This window comes from Heterobasidion irregulare, assembly GCF_000320585.1.
Source record: "Heterobasidion irregulare TC 32-1 unplaced genomic scaffold scaffold_04, whole genome shotgun sequence".
Classification (NCBI taxonomy): domain Eukaryota; kingdom Fungi; phylum Basidiomycota; class Agaricomycetes; order Russulales; family Bondarzewiaceae; genus Heterobasidion; species Heterobasidion irregulare.
The window spans coordinates 1,374,571-1,397,213 of record NW_009258200.1 but is presented as its reverse complement, the minus strand read 5'-3'; the positions used below and the strand labels follow the sequence as shown (position 1 = coordinate 1,397,213).

The following is a 22,643-nucleotide window of genomic DNA, read 5'->3' as shown; positions in this document are numbered from 1 at the left end:
AACCGCCTCAAGTTTGCGGCTCTGGGATGGACAGGCGACATCATTCAATTTCCTCGGTTACGTTGAGCTTGTTGATGCGAGTGATTACTTTGATGATGGCCACGTTTCTGCGGCCAATATCCTCGCGTGCTCATAGGCTCCTCATCTGAAATTTGGGAGCAGAATTAGCGACAGACCCGCGACGCTCCTCGTTGACTTATACAAATTATTCGAGCAATCGCTGGAGGCTAGTCGAGTCAAAACTTGAAACTCGTCGTCTTCCGGAAAGCAGTAGCACACTGCGTTTCAATCTGTCAAATCGTTACAATACATTTCCAGTGCAAACTTCACAATACGTAGATACAGGCGAAGGCCAGCCTAGAGACGCCATCTTGGAAAATGTCATGATCTTTTCAGGAAAAACTTGGCGATTCCCTCGCCATCCTTTCCCTTCGTCTTCCCCTCTTTCTTCTTCTTACGCTGCTTCCCAGGGGGTTGATCCTGGATACGCAACCCCTCCGACGACCCTGTATGACTACTATTCCCAGGCTCAACAGCTCGTGACAGGTCCTGTGCAAGATGGAAATCGTCATGCTCCATCCGTAGTCGAGTCAGAGCAATTTCGCGTTCGTCTGGCACATCCTCCTCGAGACGGATCCGCTTGTGACACCTTGGACAAACGTACGGGCTTGATGTGGAATGCTGTTCGTCTAGTTCGCGTCCTACATCGAGAGGCGAGTGTTGTTGTGGTTCTGTCGACGCTCTTCGTTTTCGCTTGATCCCAGCAGCGGAGCCAGTGTCTGAGCGAGAAACAGGCTTGGAAGGGCCAGCTTGGAAAAATCCTTCGATATTCTGTTGTCCGTTCTCTCCGGCCTCTAAGCCTGAGAAGCCTAGAGCGACATTTGTGACGTTAATCGCTGTGTCTTTGTTGTCGCCCATAAGCTCCTTCCAAAGTTTGTCTCCGGCCGCGGCAACGACGTCCACCGTCAAGTCTCGAACGAATGGAAAACCCGCTTGCCGAGAGCGGGAGGTTTCATAACCTGCACAGATGCTAGTGAATGAATACACAGAAGAGTCATTGCCAAGGATATTACCACGCCTGACGTGCAGAACAATAGATTTTGGCCAAATTGAAGAGGATGAACTCCTCGCTTCGTTCAATCGCAAAGCCAATTCCGCGGCTAGAACACGGAGCCAATGTGGACCTTCTGAGATTTTCGTGATTGGTTGAGGAAGGTTCTTGGATGCCATCATACTCTTTGCCATTGGGGGTTTTTCCTTCACTGCATCAATGTTGAGGGGGCCCAAAATAACACAAAAGGGGAACACCCTACCTTCAGTCCTATCTATGCCGCTGGAAGAAGGTTAGGGCCTTGATCATGACATGGTGACGAACAGCGAGTATCTTTTGATGGAGGACGGGCTTACCGGAGAACTTCGTAGACCCAGATAGATTCTTCTCCAAATCTGCCTTGCATCTCATCTGCGTTGTATGCGCTGCGTCAGTTGAAAGCCATTTCGTAACTACCTCCCAGCAACACCGACTGACCTAAACTAATCAATCTACGACACTTTAGGTATGAACCATCTGACTCTCCATTTAAGCAAGATCAATTGCTTACAACAGGCTGTCCACAGTGGAGGCATCATAATGTTCTGCTATCGCTGTCCCGAGCTTACCTCCCAGGAAGCGGATCTGGCGATTGGACAATTAGCTTCATGCTACCGACTAGCAAGGCATAACAAACCTTACCTTTTGAAAAGGCATGGGCTTGAGATAATTGGGTATTGCCGCATTGCGCAGTATGCTCTGCGTCCGCTTTGTGAATTGAACGTAGATACGATCAAAGGCGGAAGCAAACCTGACTATCAAATTTCTTGTACGAGGCTGTGAGCTGCATAAGAATCAATCAGTCCTGGTGGGCGCAAAGTCGACGTCAGACCGTAGTGTAACTCGCCTTGGCCAAAAATTTGTTCCGTGCAATGCCCTGGGCAAATCGGAACACCGATGTCAAGGTTGGAAGGGAACCACAAGCTGCTTGTGTAGACAAACCGCAGAAGTGGTGTATCCCAACTGGTCGCGCACGGCACCCCGTATCTTGTCCATCATCTCAGCACCGATAGATAGGGCCATGTCGTGCCATGTTGTTTGCGTCTCTTCAGTGTCTGTTATCCCCTCGGCAGTTTCTTCCACTTGATCCGAAGCGGATGTTGATGATGGATTTATAGGTATCACTATGCCCTTTCCTTCCCATGATATTGGTGGTGGAGGGGGGAGCACGGTATCTGATCCGTTAGGCGCGTCGGGGGGTACCGTAGCAAGGTAAGGAAATCGCTTAAGCAATTCTTCGCGGATGGGCTGCGTGAAATCAATGAAAGCTTCGTCAATTGAGGCCTTCTCTGCATCCTTCAGTCAGATAAAGAAATCAAGGTAGTAGGATTGTGGCTTCCTCACCTATCTCTCCCCCAGGCAGACCTTCTTTAAAAATACTGATGATCTTGGCACTTTCACGTCGGTAATAATCCAATGAGACCTGAGTGGCATCATGTCTCCAACGTGAAACACCAACATAGGCGAATCTCTCGCTCACCTATCCAAACGTCGACACCATGCCGTCGACTGTCAAGGCTCAAAGATGCAGGAACGCGTACCTTGTGCGTCGTCGTATCCACATTATCCCAGTATCCCGGCTCCTTCTCACCTTCCTTGTAAGTTGCGACGTGCACCACAATCAGCCCCGGGCATTTCTTCACCGCGTCTTTCCACTTGCTCATCCGTGTGATCCCGTATTTTCGCGCTGGATAGTTGACTGCGATAAGCGCCTCCCACTGTCTCACCACCAGCGGGAGCGAAGGGTCGACTCCGAGCCGGCGTTGTTCACAAGCGGCGTAAAATGCATCGCTGTCGCATAGTGCTATCACGCGAAGAGGATCGCGCACGCCGAGGGCCGATGAGAGAAGATGACGGTAGGTTATTGGGGGGTTCAGATCCTCGAACGCCTTGGGTGTGATGGCAGCGGCATTTGTTCGCTTCCACAACGCCGAAGAAGGTTTGGACATCGAGATGAGAGCTGGTCAATAAATCATTAACTTACGAGAGAATAGATGAGGGAGATGACCGCTGTGAGTCTGCTGTGCGGCTGCAAGTCGTGGATCAAAGAGTGAGTATCACGTGAATCGACGCGTCTCAGGCACAGTTTGTTTAGCTGGATTTTGAACGCGACTCTGCTCCCCGGTGACCCCATAGAGTGGGTATTTCTAAGACACCGATATATTATAACCACCAAGATTTTGGAAAAAAACCTCTTCGGTACAATTACAACACAATGCGACTAGAGTACAAAACACAACAAATGAGACCAGATGCTACTTCTTCTGTTCGTTTACCTTCGCCATTACCCTCGCCGCGAACCAATATTCACCAGATTTAACCTCACAGATTCCACATCGAATCACGCGATCTATCTTCCCTCGACTGTAGCCTTTGCACCAGTAGATGCTATGTCTATCTCCAGCAAATCCTGGACAATGAATTTTTGATTAGTTCAGCGGACATGCTCGAAGGGAATTGAACAGTTGAGAACAAACCTTTCCGGCCTTCAGTTCCTCAGGAGTCGGCATCAACCCCAATCGTAGCAGTTCTGACGCCTTTGAGACCACAGGATCGTTCTGCATGCTAAGGCACGACGTCATACAAGGTCACGAAGGAGAGCCCGAGTGGCCTACCTGGCGACAGCGACGGCCTTTCCGCCCTTGAAATAGTACGCGATGAACTTCATCTCGCTAGGGTCTCCCTTGACGTGGATATCATCATACCCGGCGCCGACGCCGCAGTAGCGCAGCTGCTGGCCCTCTAAGCGACGTTATCAGCTGCCAACAGGGTCACAATGGACCACCGACACGAAAGCGACAGAAGGAGATACGCCAACGCACGTGCGCTCCAGAATACGGGCACTTTGACAAACGGCTGTGGGTGTCCTGCAATCGTCTTCCCGACTGCTCGCCCATGATTACCAGCAACCTATGTTAAGCATTTGACCGTATCAAATATTAGATAAGAATGAAGCATATCCGCTGCACGCACATTCCAGTGTTCAATCCTCCTCGGCTCCCCGTCAATCTGTGGATATGTTGCAATGTCTCCCACCGCATAAATATTCTGCTTTCCTATGACCTTCAGATGATCATCTACGCGCACACTCCCGTCTTGCTCGAGCGCCCACCCGCTTGCATGTAAGTAGTCCGTCGCAGGGCGGACGCCGACACCCATGACAATGACGTCCGCCAAAATCACCTCCCCCGATGCGAGGATGACTTCCGCAGCAAGATGGGGTGCAGATGAGGACGCACGAATCGACTGCACAGAAGTTGAAGAGTGCAATATAACACCTTGAGATTCGTGAAACTAGGAATCAAAAGTGAGCAGTGAAGACAGCCCCGCAAAATGATCAAGTTACCTTCTTGAGACCCTTTCCAACTTCTTTCCCTAAGACAGCTTCAAACGGATACTCCTCCATTCCAATAACATGAATGGACTCGAGTTTACGCTTCGAAACAGCGACTACAAGTTCCATGCTGATAAAAGAGCTGCCTATGACAACAAGTTTTTTGCCTTCTTGACATGCTGATGTGTCGCATCGCATCGCATCACATTAGTGCACGCGATAGAGGATGATATTTTGATCCGATGGACGAAGACGACTGACCAGCATCAATCTTTTGAGCATCTTGGATGCTTCTCAGCGTAAATACGTTCTCAAGCGAGGCCCCTTCTACGGGAAGCCGCCGTGGAATTCCACCACTTGCGAGAATCAAAGTTTCGTATGGTATCTGTTCCTTCTCGTCAAGTATCACTTTCTTTGTGGCTTCATCAATAGAGGTGACAGTCTGCCGATGGCAATAATAAGACCAAAAGAATTTCGCGAGTATTTAAGAACCTACTGCGTCCGTTCGAAGAGTGGTATTATATTTGATTTTGAGATCCGCAGGCGTACGCCATTCGATCTTCGAAGCATCAGTAATAAGAGCCTTACTTAGCTTGGTCCTGTCGGTAATGGACTGATTCAGATTCTCGGAGGACAAGTATACAATGAGTATAATATTACCTGTCGATAGGAGCGTGCTTCTCCTTTGATAATACGGTGATCGGACCTCTAAATCCATGCTATGTCGTAGACGCATGTATTAAATGGATTTCCTCGCACAAGTAAAGTCAAATGAGAACCTACTTCTCGCAGACTTTCAATAGCATGAAATGTTGCGGAACCGCCACCAACGATGACCACTCCAGGGCCCCCAACATCGCCACCCGATGTGAGAAGCGTCGGAGGGCGCGACTTCTTCTCCGGCGTCGTCCGAGCAGCGTCGGCCGTTACGTATATCTTACCGTTTGCAATGTGAGCCTTGAACAAATGGAGGGCCTCCGGGGCGGGTGCGTCCTCTATGCAAATTCAAAATGAACTCCATTTCGAGGAATTGTTCTAGGATAGGGGTAAGGACTGTACCGATGTCTCCGGTGCATACGTTGAAGCAGGCTAGACCGCACCTGAGCAAGGCGTCTAGTGCATAGAGAGAGAGGGAACCCTACCTCCGTGCCAAGGGCTACGCGACGGCCATGCTCCGAATGAGAAAAGCTTGGATATGATGAACAGTTGAACACCTCACCAGACAACTCTTCCATCGGCGGTCAGCACGCCTTTGACAAGCGGTGCACCATAATGGGTGCAGAACGCGCTCGTCGCGTGAATCTTATCTCCCAGCCTCGACAACAGAACCTTTCCGGACTCGAACTGAACCTCTTTCCTGGCCGTCCCCGCGTTCTGGTTAGCGCCCACGTGTCGACGAGCCAGAGTTTTGATTCCGTTTTGTCTTACATTTGTCCATCTTGAAGCTCGCTTTCATTCAGCACGGCTAAGGTCTTGACGGACATTGTTCGGAAGGGTGAATTCAGCGATATATGGGAGGAAAGTCGACGAAGTGTGGGGGAAAGAGAGAAGCGGAGCATATGAGAGGAAAGCCCTCGCCCAATCCTGCCCAATCGCAATGATGTTTTTACATCTCGTTATGACGTCACTCCTCGAACCCAAACCTTAGGTTAGGCTAGGTTAGGGCCTCAAGGCCTCATGGTTCAAACAAATACTTCCGATTTCCGATGGGGTATTTCAAGGTGCAACAGGGTATGTTCTGTACTTTATATATACAGTAACAAGTCGTCACACTATCTAAGACAGTACGGCAAATCCGAGGACGATGCAAAGTATAGATGTTGAAGACATTGACGATATCGATGATGGAGCGCCCGAGGAAGGTCTGACGATATCACCAAGCTTATGTCAAACTCGCAGGGAGGAGCATCTATAGAAGATAGACGTACGTGGGACTGGAAGCCGTGCTCGATCCGGCTGCCGAAGTGGAAGACACACGGTTTGGATTCCCCACTTGCCCATTCCCATTGAATGCTCTTGTCGTGTTTGACTGCAACGCCCAAGTGATCCCACCGCCGATATGGGCGAGGAACATTTTATCCTGATTGTCTGTTAGACTTTGCGCAAGCAGAGAATGCCGTCTCAGCTGACCTGCCAAGTCTGATTGAGATGTCCCAAGCTGGTATAGAAGCTTCGTCCTGCAGTTGCGCCGCTCTCGACACCAGCTCCATGTTCTTGATACCAAGCTGCGCGCAATGGCACTGAGAGAAGGTTGAAGAACGGAATCGAGTAAGAACATACCCGTCGGATGTGGGGTGCCTTGATTGAACTTCCGAGGGCCAGGGTCTGCCAGTCAAAAGTCAGAATGCGGAGGTAGAGACAAATAATTATATGATTATTGAGAGAGAAGTGTACATGCCTGTATAGGAGGACTCGTTTGCCGAGAGAACAACCACGGCACCCACCGATCTCGGGTCAGACTTGAAATTGTACCTTGAGGAAGGAACGGAAGGATGACGATACCGATCAATCAGACGGTTCTGGCATCCGGAGCTTGATTGACTCACATTTCGTCTTGGATATGCCATTGAGTAGGCAGCATACTTGTACTGGGATGCGAAGCACCGATCACGTCTACAGTCTTCATGACGAGTCAGTCTACCATATGATGATATGACACACGCCTCAGCATACTTACTGCATTCTGGATCTCGGGGTGGTAGTCAAAAAACGCTCCTTGAATGAGATCACCATGAACACTTTATGATCCCAAGAAGACGCTGGCTCAGACTGACCAACCTCCTGCCCGTAGAATGTAGTGTTCCTTAGACAATCTGACGCCGAGTGAATCGCGACGAAGTTGCCACCGAGATTCAAGTATTTCTGCAGTGCCGCCTTGCCATCATCATCAAGTACTGCAGACAACGAATACAGTCAGTTTGAAACAGTTTCTCTGTAGAATTACAGGTCCAGGGACAGACCTTCGCCTGTATTCATCAAGAACAGGAGTACATCGTAATCTGCCAATCTGGCGTCCGTAAACCACCCTTTGTCCTCCGTCGCATCGAACACCACACTAAGATTGGTGCCCTGCGCAATGAGTGCATCTCGCGCCGTAGGGATCGAGTCGTGTCGAAAGTCTGCAGTCGCGGAGTAAATAAGGCCACGTGCGGATCCTGCTTGTTCCTGTGCGAGGGTGGGCGGCAGATATACTAATTCAAAGAGTGTCCATGCAAGAGAGAAGGAGAAAGAGCGAAGCATCATGACGGGGATAGGATGTCGCAGTAGTACTGGTCGCAAATTTGGTCGTGGCATTACTTAGTGGGGAGCATGGGACTCTCACATTTGCAAATTGTGCCACAGTCCGTACACGAGTCGTGAGCAAAGATGACCTTTGGACACCAGTCGATGGACGCATGACGGCAAGGCGCCGATGTCCTTGCATTATAGGATGAATATATAGTTCATCGTGGGCGAGTGTGGGTAAGCAAAAGTGAAGGTAGTGAGTAGTGCATTTCTATGTATAATGTCGACATTAATGGGGAGTGATGAGCTAACGAAGTAGCAGAGATAAACAAAAACAATGAAAGACACTGATTCCCAAATCGGAATTGACGTGCCTCCGTTCAGCGACCGCGTCGTGAACATGAGATAGCGAACATCGTGCTCATTGCGTCCGACATTCGGGCTCAGCACCGCCCTCGTCATCATCGTCCTCCCATGCTTCTTCATCCGCACCCTCGCCGAACTGCGATGCAAATGCAAATCCTTGATCAAAGAAGTCCGAATCCGCTGGAAACGACCGTGCACGCACTTCGACCATATCACTCTCTTCGTACTCTGCCTCGTCTACCACAGCTGGCTTGGGCTCTACATCTGTCTTCTTCGGGGGAAGAAGCGCTTCAAGAGCCTGTCCGAGGTTGTGACATAAATTGCAGTGCCATTGAATGGCGATGTATATGAAACGTACTGTGCGGTCGATAGTCTTCATCCACTGCTGATCAGGCATCTCGATGTCGAGGATAACGTAGAGATTTCCTCGTTCATCTGGGGTCTTGTAAACCGGCATGCCTTCTCCATGGAGGACGATAGATTGCCTCGGATTGATGACTCGACCCGGTGGGCTCGATACTCGCAATCCCCGCCCGTCCAGATGGTTCACAAGGATGCGATCGAACCCGAGTAGCGCCTCGGAGAGTGTAATTTTGACAGTGGTGGCCAGGTCGTTTCCCGACCGCTCAAACGACTTATGCTGTTGTGCTTTGAGAACAAAAATCACGTCTCCTGCGGGAAGACCAGGCTGTATAGGCGGCACATGAGCACATGTAACATCTTTGTCCTGGAGGATAGATACCCGCACCTCTTGATCACCGGCGCCTGCCATTATAATTCGCTGGCCGTCGGACATACCACGTTCCACAAAGATTTCTTGCCGTGTCTTCTCCTTGACCACCTTATCCCCTTTGCACTTCTTGCACCTGATAGCAACGTCAACCGAGCATAAGGAGCAGGTGAAGAAAGAATAAGCGAGGTATCCTCGCGTACCTATCCTTCTCTCGCAGCTTGTCTCCATGGCCTTCACATTCTGGGCATACCGCCCGGGACGTGCCTAATTGTGAGGGAGCAATTTGAGTTTGCACATATGTCCATCCCTTGCCATCGCACTTCGCGCATTTTTTAGGTTTCGCGCTACCCTTGGCCCCTGACCTGCGGAGCTTTCAACATCACCCTCACGTGCAGGCAGGATTCGACTCACCCCTTACACGTCCCACATTCAACCTCTTTCTCCATCATCATCTTCACACTCTTACCGTTGTACAGGTCCTCAAGCGAGACCTCGTACGGTATCACAGAATCCTGTCCCTTCCTCCGTCTGCCTGGTCCACCCATGCCCCCGAAGTCGAATCCCGTACCGTTGCTGTTGCCGAAGAATTGCGCGAAGAAATCATTTGGATCCATCCCTCCTGCTGGGCCTCCGGGGCCATGACTGCTGATCCCTTCCATTCCATGTGCATCGTATGCAGCCCGTGAGTTTGGGTCACTTAGGAGCTCGTAGCTGCGCACCAGGCCGAGGGGTGAGCCTTGGACAAAAGGCAATAGTATGTGACGCACGCAGCAGCCATCTCCTGAAACTTCTGTATGGCTTCCGGGTCATTTGGGTTCTATACAGGTAGAATTAAGCACATGTTTTTCGAATATATGACTGTACACACCTTATCCTAATGCACGACACAGCAGGTCAGAACATCTTGACATATGAAATGCAAGTGGCGCAGGAGATACTTACCGGGTGGAGATCTTTGGCCTGCACAAATATAAGGACTCAAAGACGCAATATCACAGAGAACTATAAAGACCTTTTTCCGGTACGCCTTCTTGATTTCTCCTACGATAATCACAAGGCGTCAGCACCCGTACTCGGACAGCGCGTATAACCAGCACCTTCGTCGGCTGTTGGGCTGACACCTAAGATATCATATAGGTCTGTTTCGACGGGCACTGAGTGTTAAGACGTTAGGAGCACATATGCATAGCACACAACAAGGACTCAGAATTAAACTGACTTTCGAGTGGAAATGTGGGGGAGACGGAACAACTTCAGCTCGCCGGCGCCACCATGCACGAAAATGGTAATTCTGTCGGAGTTTCAAAATTTGCATACAATAGCCAATCGAGGCATTTTCTGAACGACTCGTCTTCCACCATCTCTTCCCAACTCGAGACATCGTCAACCTAACTTGTGAGTGTACTCTTTTATCTTCAAAGTTATCGTATGATGTTTTCTTTTAACTTATCTACATTGCCTGACTGGACTCTGTTCGGACTTGAAGAAAATCAATTCATCTGACTTTCCGCCTATCATTCACTTTCCCTCGAGACAAGAGCTCACGATCCTTCTTTACAGGACGCTGTTCATGATTGCTAATAGTTGTTTGGAGGGACTGTCAAACAGCATGTCGCCTTCATAGTTCCCTCACCAGAGCGGACGCTAATGTCCTTCCTGTCTACATAGCTACATGCAATGAATTTTTACTTTGAGGCTGCTAAGACGCTCGATCGCCTAAATGCTAAACAAGGCTCCGTGAAGTCAGTTCTCAGCACTTTGCCTGACAAAGACCGCAAGCGCACCGCTGCCCTTGTCATTGAGACGCTCAAGTGTAAGACTCACTGTCGTCGCCGTCGCAGCGTGTGTTTGACCTTCTTTCATGTAACAGACAAGTCAGCGTTGACAGATGTGATTGTCGCGTCCAGGCTACTTGAAGAAGAGCGAAAGATAACTTCACGTAGCCTCGCACTGGTCTTGGTGCATGATGTTCTGCTTTCAAAAGGCATTCAAGCTGGCGACGGACCTATCAAACAGGCCATTCTGCGACATAAGACAAGGCTCCACGCCGAGTTCATTAAGATCAAGATAAAAAATGGTGCAAAAGCCAACATTGAACTAGCGCAAACAGGCGATGCTAGAGCGGGTAAGCACGCTTCATCAGTCGACTTCTTTTCGCAGCCCTCTCTTACAATTGACCCTCGCTAGAACAAATGCCTCGCTACGTTCGCGTCAATACTTTGAAGACTTCATTAGAAGAGACTATCAAATCGTACGTTTCAAAAGGCTATGAAATAGGCGATCCACTCCAGGCAAAGTAAAATATCCACATGCGCGTCATGTATGACTCAAGCTGATTTTGTTGTGTGCAGGAAATTCGCAAAGGATCAGCATATTCCAGACCTACTACTTTTCCCGCCACAAACACAGTTTCACGAAGATCTTGCTTACACGAGTGGCAGGATCATCCTTCAGGATAAAGCTTCGTGCTTCCCTGCTACGGTCCTCGCCCCTCCAGCGAGAGATGATTGTGTCGTCATAGACGCGACAGCAGCTCCTGGAAACAAGACTTCACATCTCAGCGCACTCATGCAAAACAAAGGGAAAGCCAGTATATTCCTCTTGACTTAAATCGACGTCAGCCCTCATGTTGTCCTTACACTTTCCAGCTATTCGCTTTCGAACGGGATCGGAGGAGGTTCTCTACTCTGAAGACCATGCTTGATAAAGCAGGCTGTCGGAACACGGAAGCCCTGAACATCGACTTCCTCACTACAAATCCCGAAGACATTCAATTCGCCGAAGTCACCCATATGTATGCCGTTCTATATCATATCCCCTATTTTGATTGCGATACTGATATGAAAGCCTCCTTCAGTCTTCTCGACCCATCATGCAGTGGTTCGGGCATCGTCAATCGCCTTGATCATCTCCTCGAACCAGGTATGAGTACATCTTCATCATCGTCAAATCAAATCAAACTCAAATCAGTCCGGTCAATAAGAGGAAGTAAGTCAAGAAAACCTGGAAGGAAGACTAAACAAACTTTCATCATTTCAACTAATGATGATTCGACATGCGATGAAATGTACGACCTTATCGACATCGTATCTCATGGTCCCTTCGCTGACCACCAATCTTCCCCACAAGTCCCTTCTGTTCAAAAAATCGTGTACTCCACCTGCAGCATCCACGCGATCGAAAACGAACACGTTGTGCAGGAAGCTATAAACAGCGCGGAGGCCCGCACAGGAGCGTTCAAACTCGCATCTCCTGATATGGTCCTCCCGAACTGGCACCGCAGGGGACTACCGGACAAGCTCTCCAACCCAGGTCGGCGTTTCTTCTTTCCCTCGTTTGTGGGAGTACAGTATGCTCATATAGCTAGCCGTGGTGATATCAATCTAGTGGACGCCGCAGCTTTGGTGCGCTGCTCTCCCGGGGAAGATGCGACAAACGGCTTCTTTGTTTCGTGCTTCGTGAGATGTGACAGCTCGATGACTGATCCCACAGAACGTAAGGACCCGAAACACCCCTCCAAGAAAAGACGTGTCATGGAAGGGAGTGGGGATAATGCGTTGTTCGAGCAGGGAAAGGGTCGGAGGCATAAGAAGAGAAAAACGAAAGCGGGGAACGCGTGACGGCCTCCCTTCGTTCCGCATGCAGGGGCTCACGATATACCTTTCCTTCCAACGGCTACATACATCACACATGAGTTTACAAGCTGCGCTCACTTAATTAGTTTTTTTAAACGTGCCGTCGACATAACAAACACACAACCAAGTCAACTAAGGGTGAGCTACAACGCGAGAGTTCACAGGAAGGCAACCGTGACGTTACGTGGATGGAGTGGTCAAAGATGAGATGGATTTACAGAGGGGCTTCCGTAGAGCGGGGTCAACCTGAAAATGAGTAACAGTCTGCGAAAGAGAGAACCAGGAACGCTGCCGACCGGCCTGATGTGAAATACATAGTGCTGCAAACGCAAAAGCCTTCGATGCTCCTGAGACCGATGAGGTTTGATGGTGGTTCGTGTTCTGAGCTGTGAGAAACGCATGGAGAACGAGCGTTAGACAGGGGAGAGAGTAAACGGTGATTTAGTGCGCTGGGGTGCTGGTTTGCTGAGCGTATTGATTCTGATAATATTGAGCGTAGTTGTAGTCCTGGGGTTGTTGATATGGCGCTTGCTGCGAGTAACCAGCCCATGCCTGTTGCGCGTTCGGATCGTAGCCACCAGGAGCCCCACCGTAGCCGCCATAGCCTTGTTGAGGTGCTCGATAACCGCCCTGGAGTGCGTTTTGGTTCTGATTCTGGTTAATGTTTGAGACCCAAACTTCGGGCCTACGCCAAGGAGGAATGTTCGATCCGCCGCCTGTGATGTCATGCCCACCTGCACCTCCGCCCCAGGGGCCTCTTCCAGCATCGCCGCTAGACCCCTTCCCACTCTCGCCTAATTCAGCCATCAGACTGGCGTATTCTGAATCGAAGCCGCTCTTGTTCATGTTCGTAGGCGGGCCTCCAAAGGCGGGGGCGTTAGCATCCTTGTTGACATTGCAGTCACGGGCCATATGGCCGGCGCTGCCACAAACTCGACAGATGATGTTAGCTGTGAAGTTACGCTGCTCCGGACAGTCGTACTTGCGGTGGCCAACGCCACCACAGTTCTGGCAAATCTGGTTTTCGTCATCACGGAGAGTACCATTAAGAGCCGCGAGTTCGCGCAGCTGGTTTCGCTTGTGGTCGTTCTGTCCCTCGGGAGTAGATGCAGCCTGGGGACACAAAAGCATCAGCTCACATTCATCCATTGATAAGGAAATGAGTGCTCACAGTCTCGATAACCCTGTTGATCATCTTGACACAAGCAGTAACTTTCTCGTCTGTATCAGCAAGGACAAGGCAATGCAAGTCTTCCTCTGCGTCCTCGGCAAATTGATCTGGGCGAGTCTTGCCTTCCTTGACACTACCCTTTCCCCTGATGCTGATCTTGGCCCCGCTTTCCCTTTCCATCTTCTTCAAACTATTTCCGCGGGGACCGACGAGAAGCCCGAAGAAATTTATTTCCGGAAACTCCTTGACGGGAATGTAAACTTTTTCGGAGGGGCGCTGGGAACGCTTCTGCTGATGATACTCGACCGGCGGGCGGAAATTGGGGTCATTCTTCATAGCACGGTCGACGAGGCGGATACGCTCGTCTTCTAATTTTTTACGATAGCGGACCTCGCGCGTGTTGGTGCGGCGACCATGAGCATCGTAGGTAGGCGGGGGAGAGGGGGATCTGATGACGTTGAGATCAGTACATAGTGGCAAATTACCAAGCCAAGGCTTGGTTATGTAGATCATTTACCGCTCGCGTTCCGGGGGTACGAAGTCATTAAGCCTCAATTTACGATTAATTTCTTCCAATCGAAGATGAATAGCGTAATTATCGAGCTGCGCCTGGGAGACGCCAGCCGCCGAGATGGCAGTAGGTAGACCCGGTATATCGGTCTTTGCCTCACCCCATCGACTGCGTTTTTTGCGGGCGCCATGATCAGCTAGTGGGGCGGGTCAAGATGTCAGGGTTGTCAGTGTTAGTATGAGAAACGAAAGTCGGAAGCGAATGATGCCAGAGGCGGCATTGAAGATCAATGAGCTGTTAGACCGCCTGCGCACTTGGAGCAAACGATCGATGAGGTCAATCACTGGTTCAAGCGACTTACCTTCGGCGGGTATATAAGACGGAGTCTCTTCTTTGACCCTCCGGTCTTCGTTTTGAGCGGGCCGCGGGTAAGCAGACGGAGACGGTTGGGCTAATTGAGGGGGAGCAGTTTCCTCTGCCGGGGCAGGTCCAAAACGACGGCGGTTCCCCAGCGGGACTGAAGTAGATTATTAGCGAGACGAGCCGCGCGAAATAAATGGAAGACAATACCATCATTAGTCCCTGTGATCTGGCGGGTCGCGGGCCTCCACATGTCTAGATACAAGATAAGAGTTGCTGGTGGGGACGATGGGTCGGGGAAGAAAGAAAAGTGGACGAAGTCGACGTCGACGATGTGGACGATGCAACAAGACTTTTGGATCTCCGAAGCTGAGTCAGTGTGGCGCGTCAAGCGATGACTGAACCAGAGGCTCCTCGACATCCGACTTCACTTGTCGTTTTTGCTCCTGTTCCTCCCAAGTATACACCTACCGATAGAGTCCCGAGCTTCACACCTACACTATTCAAAGGAGATTAACTGTATGTTAGGTAAACGCAATGTGGGAGGTAAAGTGCATGGCCTTCTTCATCTGCAACGTCGCTCAATTCTGTCCAGAATATGCTGATTCCTCGACCTCGAACAAGAGGCCTAGAAAAGCACGAGCTGATGATGACTATATTGATGTCGACGACGACTTGTACGAGCAGAATGCCACTCAGTCTTCTCAGGTTCCACGCGGGGCCACAATCAATCTGAGTGCGCTCACTCGGAAGCTAGCTCAGACACATCGGGTGGGAGATGGCGACGGGCCTCCACTAAGTGCCCACCGCCGTCAACAGGAGAACCTTGTATCCCACATCTTTAGCGACCAGGACTTCTCCTGGCTTCATCTCAAGCCCGATCACGCATCGCGTCCTCTCTGGATCAGTCCTGAGGATGGCCATATCATACTGGAGGCCTTTTCGCCCATTGCAGAGCAGGCACAAGACTTTCTCGTAGCCATCAGCGAACCTGTCAGCAGGTGCGCATCGCCCGCGCTGTCGTCATGTAGATACGGTCGTTTATTGTCTCCAGGCCAAGTTTCATTCATGAATACAAGCTTACGTCGTATTCACTATACGCCGCCGTCTCTGTTGGCCTGCAGACTGAGGACATCATAGAAGTTCGTGCACTGGCATATCCGAGTGTTCGCGCTAACCACTTGCATCTTAAAAGGTCCTCAACCGTTTATCGAAGGTGAGCGAGCGCTATATGAGCTAACAAGTACCACTTCATCAACACCTCAAAGGTCCCGGTTCCGGAGGCCATCATCACGTTCATACGCGAATGCACGCTCTCATATGGCAAAGTCAAGCTTGTACTCAAGCACAACAAGTACTTTGTCGAGTCGAGTCATCCCGAGACTCTTCAGCTGTTATTGAAGGATTCGATTATTCGGGACGCCAGAGTTGTCTCTCGATCGAATGAGACTAATAAGATGACTACCTTTACCACGGCAAAAGCCCCCGTGAAGGGAAATCTGGTCATCCCAGGTACCAAAGATACCGAGAAGAAGAACGACGATGCCTCCAAGACCAGTAGTGCGTCCGTCGGTAACGGGAACACAGACGCAGAGCTATTCACATCAGTAGTCGGGGTTGATGGTGGTATGGCCCTTTGCTGACGTGATCACTTGGTTGCTCATGTGGCTAATCGATCATCTCACCAGATGAAATTGACGAGGACGATGACAACGTCCACGCTTTTGAGATCGACGATGCAAAGATTGACGTGAGCCACGATCTGTCCTCAGTTTGATATGGTAAATTTCGTTGGTTATTCACTAACTTCTACTCGCCCGCTAAGGATGTGAAAAAACGATGCAACGAACTGGAATATCCAATGCTCGAGGAGTACGATTTCCGAAACGACACGATCAACGCGAATCTCGATATTGATCTCAAACCGGCGACAGTCATCCGTCCCTACCAGGAGACTAGCCTGAGCAAGATGTTCGGAAACGGGTATGGAGACTCTTGTCATTTGTGTGTGTCAGCTCTTATCGATATCCGGTGACAGTCGCGCGCGATCTGGTATCATTGTCCTGCCTTGCGGCGCCGGGAAGACCCTGGTGGGCATCACAGCAGCCTGTACCATCAAGAAGTCATGCCTTGTCTTGTGCACATCTTCGTGAGTCCGCTGACGCCCACTTTTCTGCACCGCGGCCGAACAATGAGCCTGACTGAGACTCAAACGTGTGGTTCAGTGTCTCCGTGATGCAATGGAAGCAACAATTCATGCAGTGGTCCAATGTCACAGACAGACAGATCGCCGTCTTTACAGCTGACCAGAAAGAGAAGGTAGGCCACCGTCTTTACGCCGACCCCTTTGCGCACGCTTATGACCCCCACAGTTTGCTGGGGAGAGCGGGATCGTCGTTTCGACCTATTCCATGGTGGCTAACACGCACAATCGATCATATGAGTCAAAGAAGATGATGGAATTCCTCACTTCAAGGGAGTGGGGATTCATCCTCCTCGACGAGGTCCACGTTGTGCCAGCGGCTATGTTCAGACGGGTGGTTACCACCATCAAGGCGCACTCCAAGTTGGGCTTAACGGGTTAGTCTGGCGATTTGTTATCTGATGTTACTGTATTTGACAGTGTATGCTTTTTCCAGCGACGTTGGTACGTGAGGATGACAAGATCGCGGATCTGAACTACATGATTGGGCCTAAGTTGTACGAGGCAAACTGGATGGACCTCGCAGCCAAGGGGCATATTGCTAATGTCCAGGTACGTCGCTGGTGCTACCGTCTCAGAGGTGCTAGACTGACCTGTGAACGGCCAGTGTGCGGAGGTCTGGTGTCCGATGACGCCCGAGTTCTACCGCGAGTATCTCCGGGAACAATCCCGAAAGCGGATGCTTCTGTACTGCATGAATCCTAAAAAGTTCCAGGCTTGTCAGTTTCTGATCAAGTATCACGAAGACCGAGGCGACAAAATCATCGTCTTCTCGGACAATGTCTTTGCGCTCGAGGTCAGTGCCTAGACGGATTAGCCCGTCTCGGAACGAACACTGACCGTGCCTCGCGCAGGCTTATGCAAAGAAGCTCAGAAAGCCGTACATTCACGGCGGAACTGGGCAGGTGGAGCGGATGCGAATCCTGCAGTTTTTCCAGCACAGTCCCGAAGTGAATACTATTTTCTTGTCTAAGGTAAGCAGTGGTAGGCGGTGATTACAGTATAGAAGAGTGATGGCTGTGCTGCAGGTTGGGGACACCTCCATCGACCTTCCCGAGGCGACATGCCTGATACAGATCTCCTCGCATTTCGGCTCACGGCGGCAGGAGGCACAGCGATTAGGTAAAAAGAATTGACCGAGTCATGAGGTCACCCTGCTGAAGTGAAGAACCATCCCCAGGTCGCATATTACGTGCAAAGCGCAGGAACGACGAAGGCTTCAACGCGTTTTTCTATTCGCTGGTGTCGAAGGACACGCAGGAGATGTTCTACAGCACGAAACGGCAGCAGTTCTTAATCGACCAAGGATATGCTTTCAAAGTGATCACGCATCTGGACGGACTGGAGGGAATGCCGGATTTGGTGTACAAGTCTCGGGACGAACAGATCGAGTTGATCTCTTCTGTGCTGCTAGCGAACGAGAGCGCGGCGGAGCTGGGGACGGACATTCGCGCTGGCGAAGGGGACCTTGCAGGGACCATCACTTCGAAAGATTTCGGGGGCCCGCCTGGCAAGTTCGGAGCTGCGCAGCGGACGACTGGGTCGTTGACGGCGTTGAGCGGGGCGCAGCACATGTCGTACGTCGAACAGAACAAGAGCGCGAACAAGAAACTCGCGCGGGAGGCGGCGCCACGCCACAAGCTGTTTGCAAAACGAGATCGGGAGGTAGCAGCAGCGAAGAAGGAAGCCCGTGCGTCGGGGCGGGCTGGGTGAGGTGTGGAGAGGGCGTGCCTAGGTCTGTCGGAAATTCGGCGGGCATAGAGAGTGCTGGAAGGGAGAGGGAGATCTTGATCAGTGTACGGGCGTGGATTATATATTATTGCTGTGCGGTGTCGCTAGCAGGTCATTGTGATCTCGTCAGTGGAGAAGGGGTCGAGGAGAGGAAGAGGCCGATAGAATCAGAAGGCAGAAAACGGGGTAAGCGAGTCGGAAGAAATGATGGGTTGTTTGCTGGGCGACGTCGTCACGGCGTCGTGACGGTCGCACCCCAAAAAAGGAAGCTGCAGTGATCGACGCAGCTAAACGCGGCTGACGCTAGTTCCTCCAAACGGACTGCACTCATGTCCTATATATGTTCACACTCAGCCCCCCTGCAATTCAGCTCCGCTTCCTCCTCGCTCTCCCGCCTCCCGTTCCTCTTTGTCTCTCTGCTCCATTCCTCCCTCCACCATGTCCTCAAAAAGAGGCCGCAAGCGCAACGACAACCTCCCCCCAAACCGCGCTCGCGACGTGCAGCGAGCCTTTCGTGCGCGTCGGGCCGCACACCTAGAAGTGCGCGATCTCCAGATCTCCCCTCGTCCCCTCGCCCCCCCCTCCCTCCGTGCTCATCGATTTTTTTTAAACACTCTTCAGGCCCTCGAGCAGCGCGTCTCAGAATTGGAGGACGAGAACAATACCCTCCGCGCAGCCCTCAACCTGCCCCCCGCCAATCGCCCCGTCCTCGGCAAGGGCCCCACGGGCAAGGATAAACCCAAGCCGTATTCTACCTCTGGCTCGCGCAACGCGTCGGGCACCTCCGTCCCTCCCGCGCCGACCAGCCGCGGTGGCTCTTCTGCCGAGTCCCCATCGCCCACCAGGACAGACTCCATTTCCCCCTCGACCATCACGGCTAATATGCGCCCGTCCCCGCACTCTGGCCATAATGTCGATGCTGGCTCGTGGGATCAGCACATGCTCCTCGGCGACGACCAAACCGAGTCGCACACTTCTCCCCCATCTGCCGGCTATTCCCTATCGAGTATCAACGCCCACAAGCCTCCGCAATCGCAATACTCCTTCCCCAGCCCCTCTTCCTCCCGCAATCCCCTGTCTAATTCGATGTACATCCCTCCGGTCCAACAGAACACCCAAAACTTTGCGCACACAGCTGACCGTCCCATGGGAGACGCATACGGCAACCCGGGTTATCCTCTTCGTGATATCCGCGAGGAGCCGCAGCACTTCTCATACACTCAGTCGCCGTTCTCGCCTACCGATGGCGGTCAACGGCATCACCACCCTCCCGCGACGCCTGCCATCCACGCTGTGCACCCTCCGCCGCGTGATCACTCGGGGACCCTTCCGTATGGGCATGGGAATAGGCGCTCCGGCAATGAGCCTCAGAGCTATCAGAACATCGTCAACCACCACTACCCTCACCTGCCACCACCCCAGTCCTCTACCGGCGCGCTGCGACGCCTCTCCCCGCCACGCATATCCGATCTCTCCCACCCGACCTTACGTCCTCCTTTCAGTAATGGCGGGGATTGATCAGATCCGGCCCTTCGATTTATCAGCATCCCGCGACTGCAAATGTACCGCACCGTTTCCTCGCACGCGCACACACCTCGTTCCCACCCTTTCATCCCTCCAAGCGTCCCGAGCGCCTTTACCATTAGGCCGCTTTCTGTATCATTATTCTCTCGAACAAGCTCCTACGTTCCCGCTATGTTGTTTTACCTCTCGCGGGCGTTTACTAAGGTATCCTGTTCCAAACGGATCCCTTTAGACTAATGACGCCACCGCATGGACACTGTATCATTCTCAGGGCGTCTCGCTTCCTTTTGAGGTCGTGCGGTACTACTTACTTCGGTCTCTACCTAGTACTTACCATCTACCTGATCCCCGTCGGAACAACCACATCTTTAATCGCTTGATCTGCGTGTCGGGCCATCGAAGCACTTATGATACGGTGTTATTAATTTGCAAGTACGATACAATGTATGTTCAAAATGTGGGGTATGCAACATGCCCTCATGCTATCCTCCCACTCACAGATACCTAGGCATCAGATCAGCCCATCAAAACACTACCCGGGTCCGCCGCGTCGGCGTCCCACCGATCACTTCGCCCTCGGAAATGTCGCGCCTCGTTGTCATCATATGACTGCATCCAAGCGGCACCAGTCAACGCAGCCATCTTTTCCGTACCGTTGCTCCAACCAGTCGTTGGCTTTCTTGAAGTGGCCGTTCCCTAGAAACCCTTTGTGTGCGCTGAAGGGGGAGGGGTGCTGATTGAAGGCAAAAGACCAGGTGAGCATGTGCACACACAATAGAGACGCCCACAGGCATGTGTGGAGTCCACTCACGGCACTGGTCAAGATGAGATGTTTGTTCTGTTGGAAGAGGACAGCGCGGCACGCGAGAGAGGGTCAGTAACCGATCGATCGATCGACTTGGCGCAGACGTACCTTGCTCAGCTTGGCGACTCGCTTTGCAGCCCAAGCACCCCAGGCGAGAAAGACGACACCGCGGCCGTGACCTGTCTTATCGTCAGCTTTCACAGAGGGCAGGTTTGCGCCGCCGTAGCGATCGACGACGTCGACGACTTTGTCTGTGAACTGCTCCCAGCCGTGGTTCGAGTGCGAGCCAGGGGAACCCGCTCGGACCGTCAAGCACGTATTCAACATAAGGACGCCGTTTTCGGCCCACACTGTCAAGTTCCTGCCACGGACAGTCATGAGCCGAATTGAACATGTGATTGGACGCGCAGCGCAAGACCACGGCCTCTCGAAATAGGGAAGCGAGTGAAGCTCCGCCCCATTGTTGACACCCGCCTGGCAGAGCAGCGCACTCACCCATGCTTCGGCGGAACGAACTCCGGATACTCCGCTTGTATTTCCGTGTATATCTAGAGTGCCGACTAGGATCAGCACTGTGGAGCGGACAGGAGAGAGGAGACGCGATGGCTCGGCACGTTTTTCAGCGAGGGAGGAACAGAAACGTTGGGAGGAACAGAAAACGAGAGCCCTGCGATGATAGCGATGATCAGGAACGGAAAGGGCGGAGGGTGACCAGGTACTGACCATGCGCCTGACCGGCTCCATGATACGGATCCTGGCCGATGATGACCACCTTCACCTTTCCGAGAGGGGTAAAGTTGGACCAGGCGTAGATGTTTTTGGCTTGCGGGTCGTCGAGGTGAAGACCGTGATGCGAAGGAGAGGAAGAAGAGGAATGTACTTACGCGCAGGGTATATTTTTAGCGACTTCGCGCTGTCATCAGGACCTTTGACGCCTTCGCCCCAGAGGAACTCTTTCAGCGATGTGAAATAAGATTTCTTGATTTCATCTTTGAGAAGCTTAAGCCTGTGGAGAGATATGAAATGATGGACGTGTTTGCGGAGCAGGCGCAGAAGCTCACCAGCTCTTCCCCATTGTCTCGTATTCGAGCTTGAGCAGCCTCTTCTGGTCATCGGTGAGAGACTCGATGAATGCGGAGAGTGAGAATGGTATTGAATTCAACGGCTGCAGTCCAAAGTTTGTCGCCGAGGACACCGCCTTGGAGGACACGGAAGCAGATGACACGCTGGAGCTGGTGAGTTTCTGTTTTTTGTTGCTAGGCCCGGCGGTGCTGCCATTGGACGAGAACATGTCCATCAACGTGCGCTGACGCTTCGCAGTAACGTTGGTCGTCTTTGTCTTGTCGACCGTCACCGTCGCGTCCTTGGGGTCTGCGGGGGACGCGTGGACGGCGTCATTCTCGTCAGTCTTCTGTGATGAGACCGGTGTTTCCAAGTCCTCGAGATAGACGACGCGTGGTTTTGAATCCATGAGGGATGTGACACGTCGCAGGGCAATGCAGGACGAGTCGGGATCGTTGTGTATTGACGCGTCGAGGACCAGCGAGGTTGCGAGTCAAGAACGGCGCAACCTTCGCGGACCCTGAATAGCTGTTAGCTTGGTCGTATTTGGCGTGTTTCTCACCGCTTCGGGGCTTCTCTTCCACGTGCGAGGCTGCGCCTCGAAGGCTCGAGCTGATCTAGACAGCTCCCGTTTGACGTGTTGGCCACCGGGTGGGACGGTCTTGAAACGCTGGGCCCGCTGCCCTTGGGCCGTGGGCGATTCGTCTCCTCCCCTGTGCCTCCCTGCCCAGGTATCGCGTCCCTCGCTACCTCCGCCGAAAAAAAATATTCTCGCGAAACCCTCCCTTACTAGCCCAGGAACTCTTCTCCCTCCTAACCTGACTCGTGCGGAGTCCGCGCTCCACGTGCCATGCCATTCGGGGTATCGGGATATCACGCCCCTCTGGCCGTGC

The 22,643-nt window shown here is 51.9% G+C and overlaps 9 protein-coding genes across 9 annotated transcripts; 3 read left to right on the top strand and 6 right to left on the bottom strand.

Annotated features, from left to right (window-relative positions):
• Positions 1–381: 381 nt before the first annotated feature.
• Positions 382–3,039, bottom strand: HETIRDRAFT_314946 (uncharacterized protein; the record flags this gene model as incomplete). The annotated part of the gene is made up of 10 exons (XM_009546891.1): positions 382–1,019; positions 1,074–1,262; positions 1,314–1,333; positions 1,408–1,476; positions 1,602–1,675; positions 1,733–1,798; positions 1,923–1,967; positions 2,033–2,379; positions 2,435–2,513; positions 2,632–3,039. The coding sequence occupies 10 exons, from the start codon at positions 3,037–3,039 to the stop codon at positions 382–384; spliced, it is 1,935 nt and encodes a 644-aa protein (XP_009545186.1).
• Positions 3,040–3,519: 480 nt separating this feature from the next.
• On the bottom strand, positions 3,520–5,908 carry HETIRDRAFT_316240 (uncharacterized protein; the record flags this gene model as incomplete). Its single annotated transcript, XM_009546890.1, has 13 exons — positions 3,520–3,655; positions 3,706–3,832; positions 3,913–4,000; positions 4,064–4,384; positions 4,437–4,603; positions 4,686–4,866; positions 4,921–5,023; positions 5,085–5,143; positions 5,208–5,419; positions 5,484–5,513; positions 5,567–5,580; positions 5,644–5,781; positions 5,853–5,908. 13 exons carry the CDS (start codon positions 5,906–5,908, stop codon positions 3,520–3,522), a joined length of 1,632 nt encoding a protein of 543 aa, XP_009545185.1.
• Positions 5,909–6,333: 425 nt separating this feature from the next.
• HETIRDRAFT_416911 (uncharacterized protein) lies at positions 6,334–7,821 on the bottom strand (the record flags this gene model as incomplete). The annotated part of the gene is made up of 9 exons (XM_009546889.1): positions 6,334–6,504; positions 6,555–6,649; positions 6,705–6,749; positions 6,823–6,896; positions 6,971–7,044; positions 7,102–7,139; positions 7,199–7,318; positions 7,385–7,589; positions 7,747–7,821. 9 exons carry the CDS (start codon positions 7,819–7,821, stop codon positions 6,334–6,336), a joined length of 897 nt encoding a protein of 298 aa, XP_009545184.1.
• Positions 7,822–7,907: 86 nt separating this feature from the next.
• On the bottom strand, positions 7,908–9,986 carry HETIRDRAFT_473955 (uncharacterized protein). The gene is made up of 11 exons (XM_009546888.1): positions 9,968–9,986; positions 9,846–9,902; positions 9,761–9,789; positions 9,687–9,708; positions 9,516–9,567; positions 9,160–9,459; positions 8,949–9,110; positions 8,764–8,881; positions 8,374–8,703; positions 8,218–8,313; positions 7,908–8,151 (listed from the first exon to the last, which is right to left on the bottom strand). Coding segments are annotated over exons 1-11 (1,248 nt in total). The 5' UTR covers positions 9,969–9,986; the 3' UTR covers positions 7,908–8,070.
• A 439-nt stretch (positions 9,987–10,425) lies between these two features.
• Positions 10,426–12,368, top strand: HETIRDRAFT_126266 (uncharacterized protein; the record flags this gene model as incomplete). Its single annotated transcript, XM_009546887.1, has 10 exons — positions 10,426–10,561; positions 10,619–10,873; positions 10,936–11,044; positions 11,100–11,334; positions 11,397–11,542; positions 11,606–11,670; positions 11,732–11,815; positions 11,878–12,060; positions 12,136–12,206; positions 12,270–12,368. The coding sequence occupies 10 exons, from the start codon at positions 10,426–10,428 to the stop codon at positions 12,366–12,368; spliced, it is 1,383 nt and encodes a 460-aa protein (XP_009545182.1).
• A 75-nt stretch (positions 12,369–12,443) lies between these two features.
• HETIRDRAFT_433661 (uncharacterized protein) lies at positions 12,444–14,722 on the bottom strand. Its single transcript, XM_009546886.1, has 5 exons — positions 14,636–14,722; positions 14,427–14,582; positions 14,072–14,261; positions 13,555–14,002; positions 12,444–13,496 (listed from the first exon to the last, which is right to left on the bottom strand). Exons 1-5 carry the CDS (start codon positions 14,676–14,678, stop codon positions 12,825–12,827), a joined length of 1,509 nt encoding a protein of 502 aa, XP_009545181.1. The 5' UTR covers positions 14,679–14,722; the 3' UTR covers positions 12,444–12,824.
• Positions 14,723–14,980: 258 nt separating this feature from the next.
• HETIRDRAFT_473951 (uncharacterized protein) lies at positions 14,981–18,465 on the top strand (the record flags this gene model as incomplete). Its single annotated transcript, XM_009546885.1, has 13 exons — positions 14,981–15,426; positions 15,480–15,567; positions 15,694–16,051; positions 16,114–16,175; positions 16,251–16,408; positions 16,464–16,574; positions 16,651–16,744; positions 16,798–17,005; positions 17,065–17,180; positions 17,236–17,424; positions 17,483–17,602; positions 17,657–17,750; positions 17,809–18,465. The coding sequence occupies 13 exons, from the start codon at positions 14,981–14,983 to the stop codon at positions 18,339–18,341; spliced, it is 2,577 nt and encodes an 858-aa protein (XP_009545180.1). The 3' UTR covers positions 18,342–18,465.
• A 1,011-nt stretch (positions 18,466–19,476) lies between these two features.
• Positions 19,477–20,260, top strand: HETIRDRAFT_439508 (uncharacterized protein). Its single transcript, XM_009546884.1, has one exon. The coding sequence runs from the start codon at positions 19,603–19,605 to the stop codon at positions 20,113–20,115; it is 513 nt and encodes a 170-aa protein (XP_009545179.1). The 5' UTR covers positions 19,477–19,602; the 3' UTR covers positions 20,116–20,260.
• A 224-nt stretch (positions 20,261–20,484) lies between these two features.
• Positions 20,485–21,979, bottom strand: HETIRDRAFT_316253 (uncharacterized protein; the record flags this gene model as incomplete). The annotated part of the gene is made up of 8 exons (XM_009546883.1): positions 20,485–20,616; positions 20,695–20,721; positions 20,797–21,049; positions 21,184–21,236; positions 21,303–21,355; positions 21,412–21,510; positions 21,573–21,694; positions 21,750–21,979. The coding sequence occupies 8 exons, from the start codon at positions 21,977–21,979 to the stop codon at positions 20,485–20,487; spliced, it is 969 nt and encodes a 322-aa protein (XP_009545178.1).
• Between the last annotated feature and the right edge of the window lie 664 nt (positions 21,980–22,643).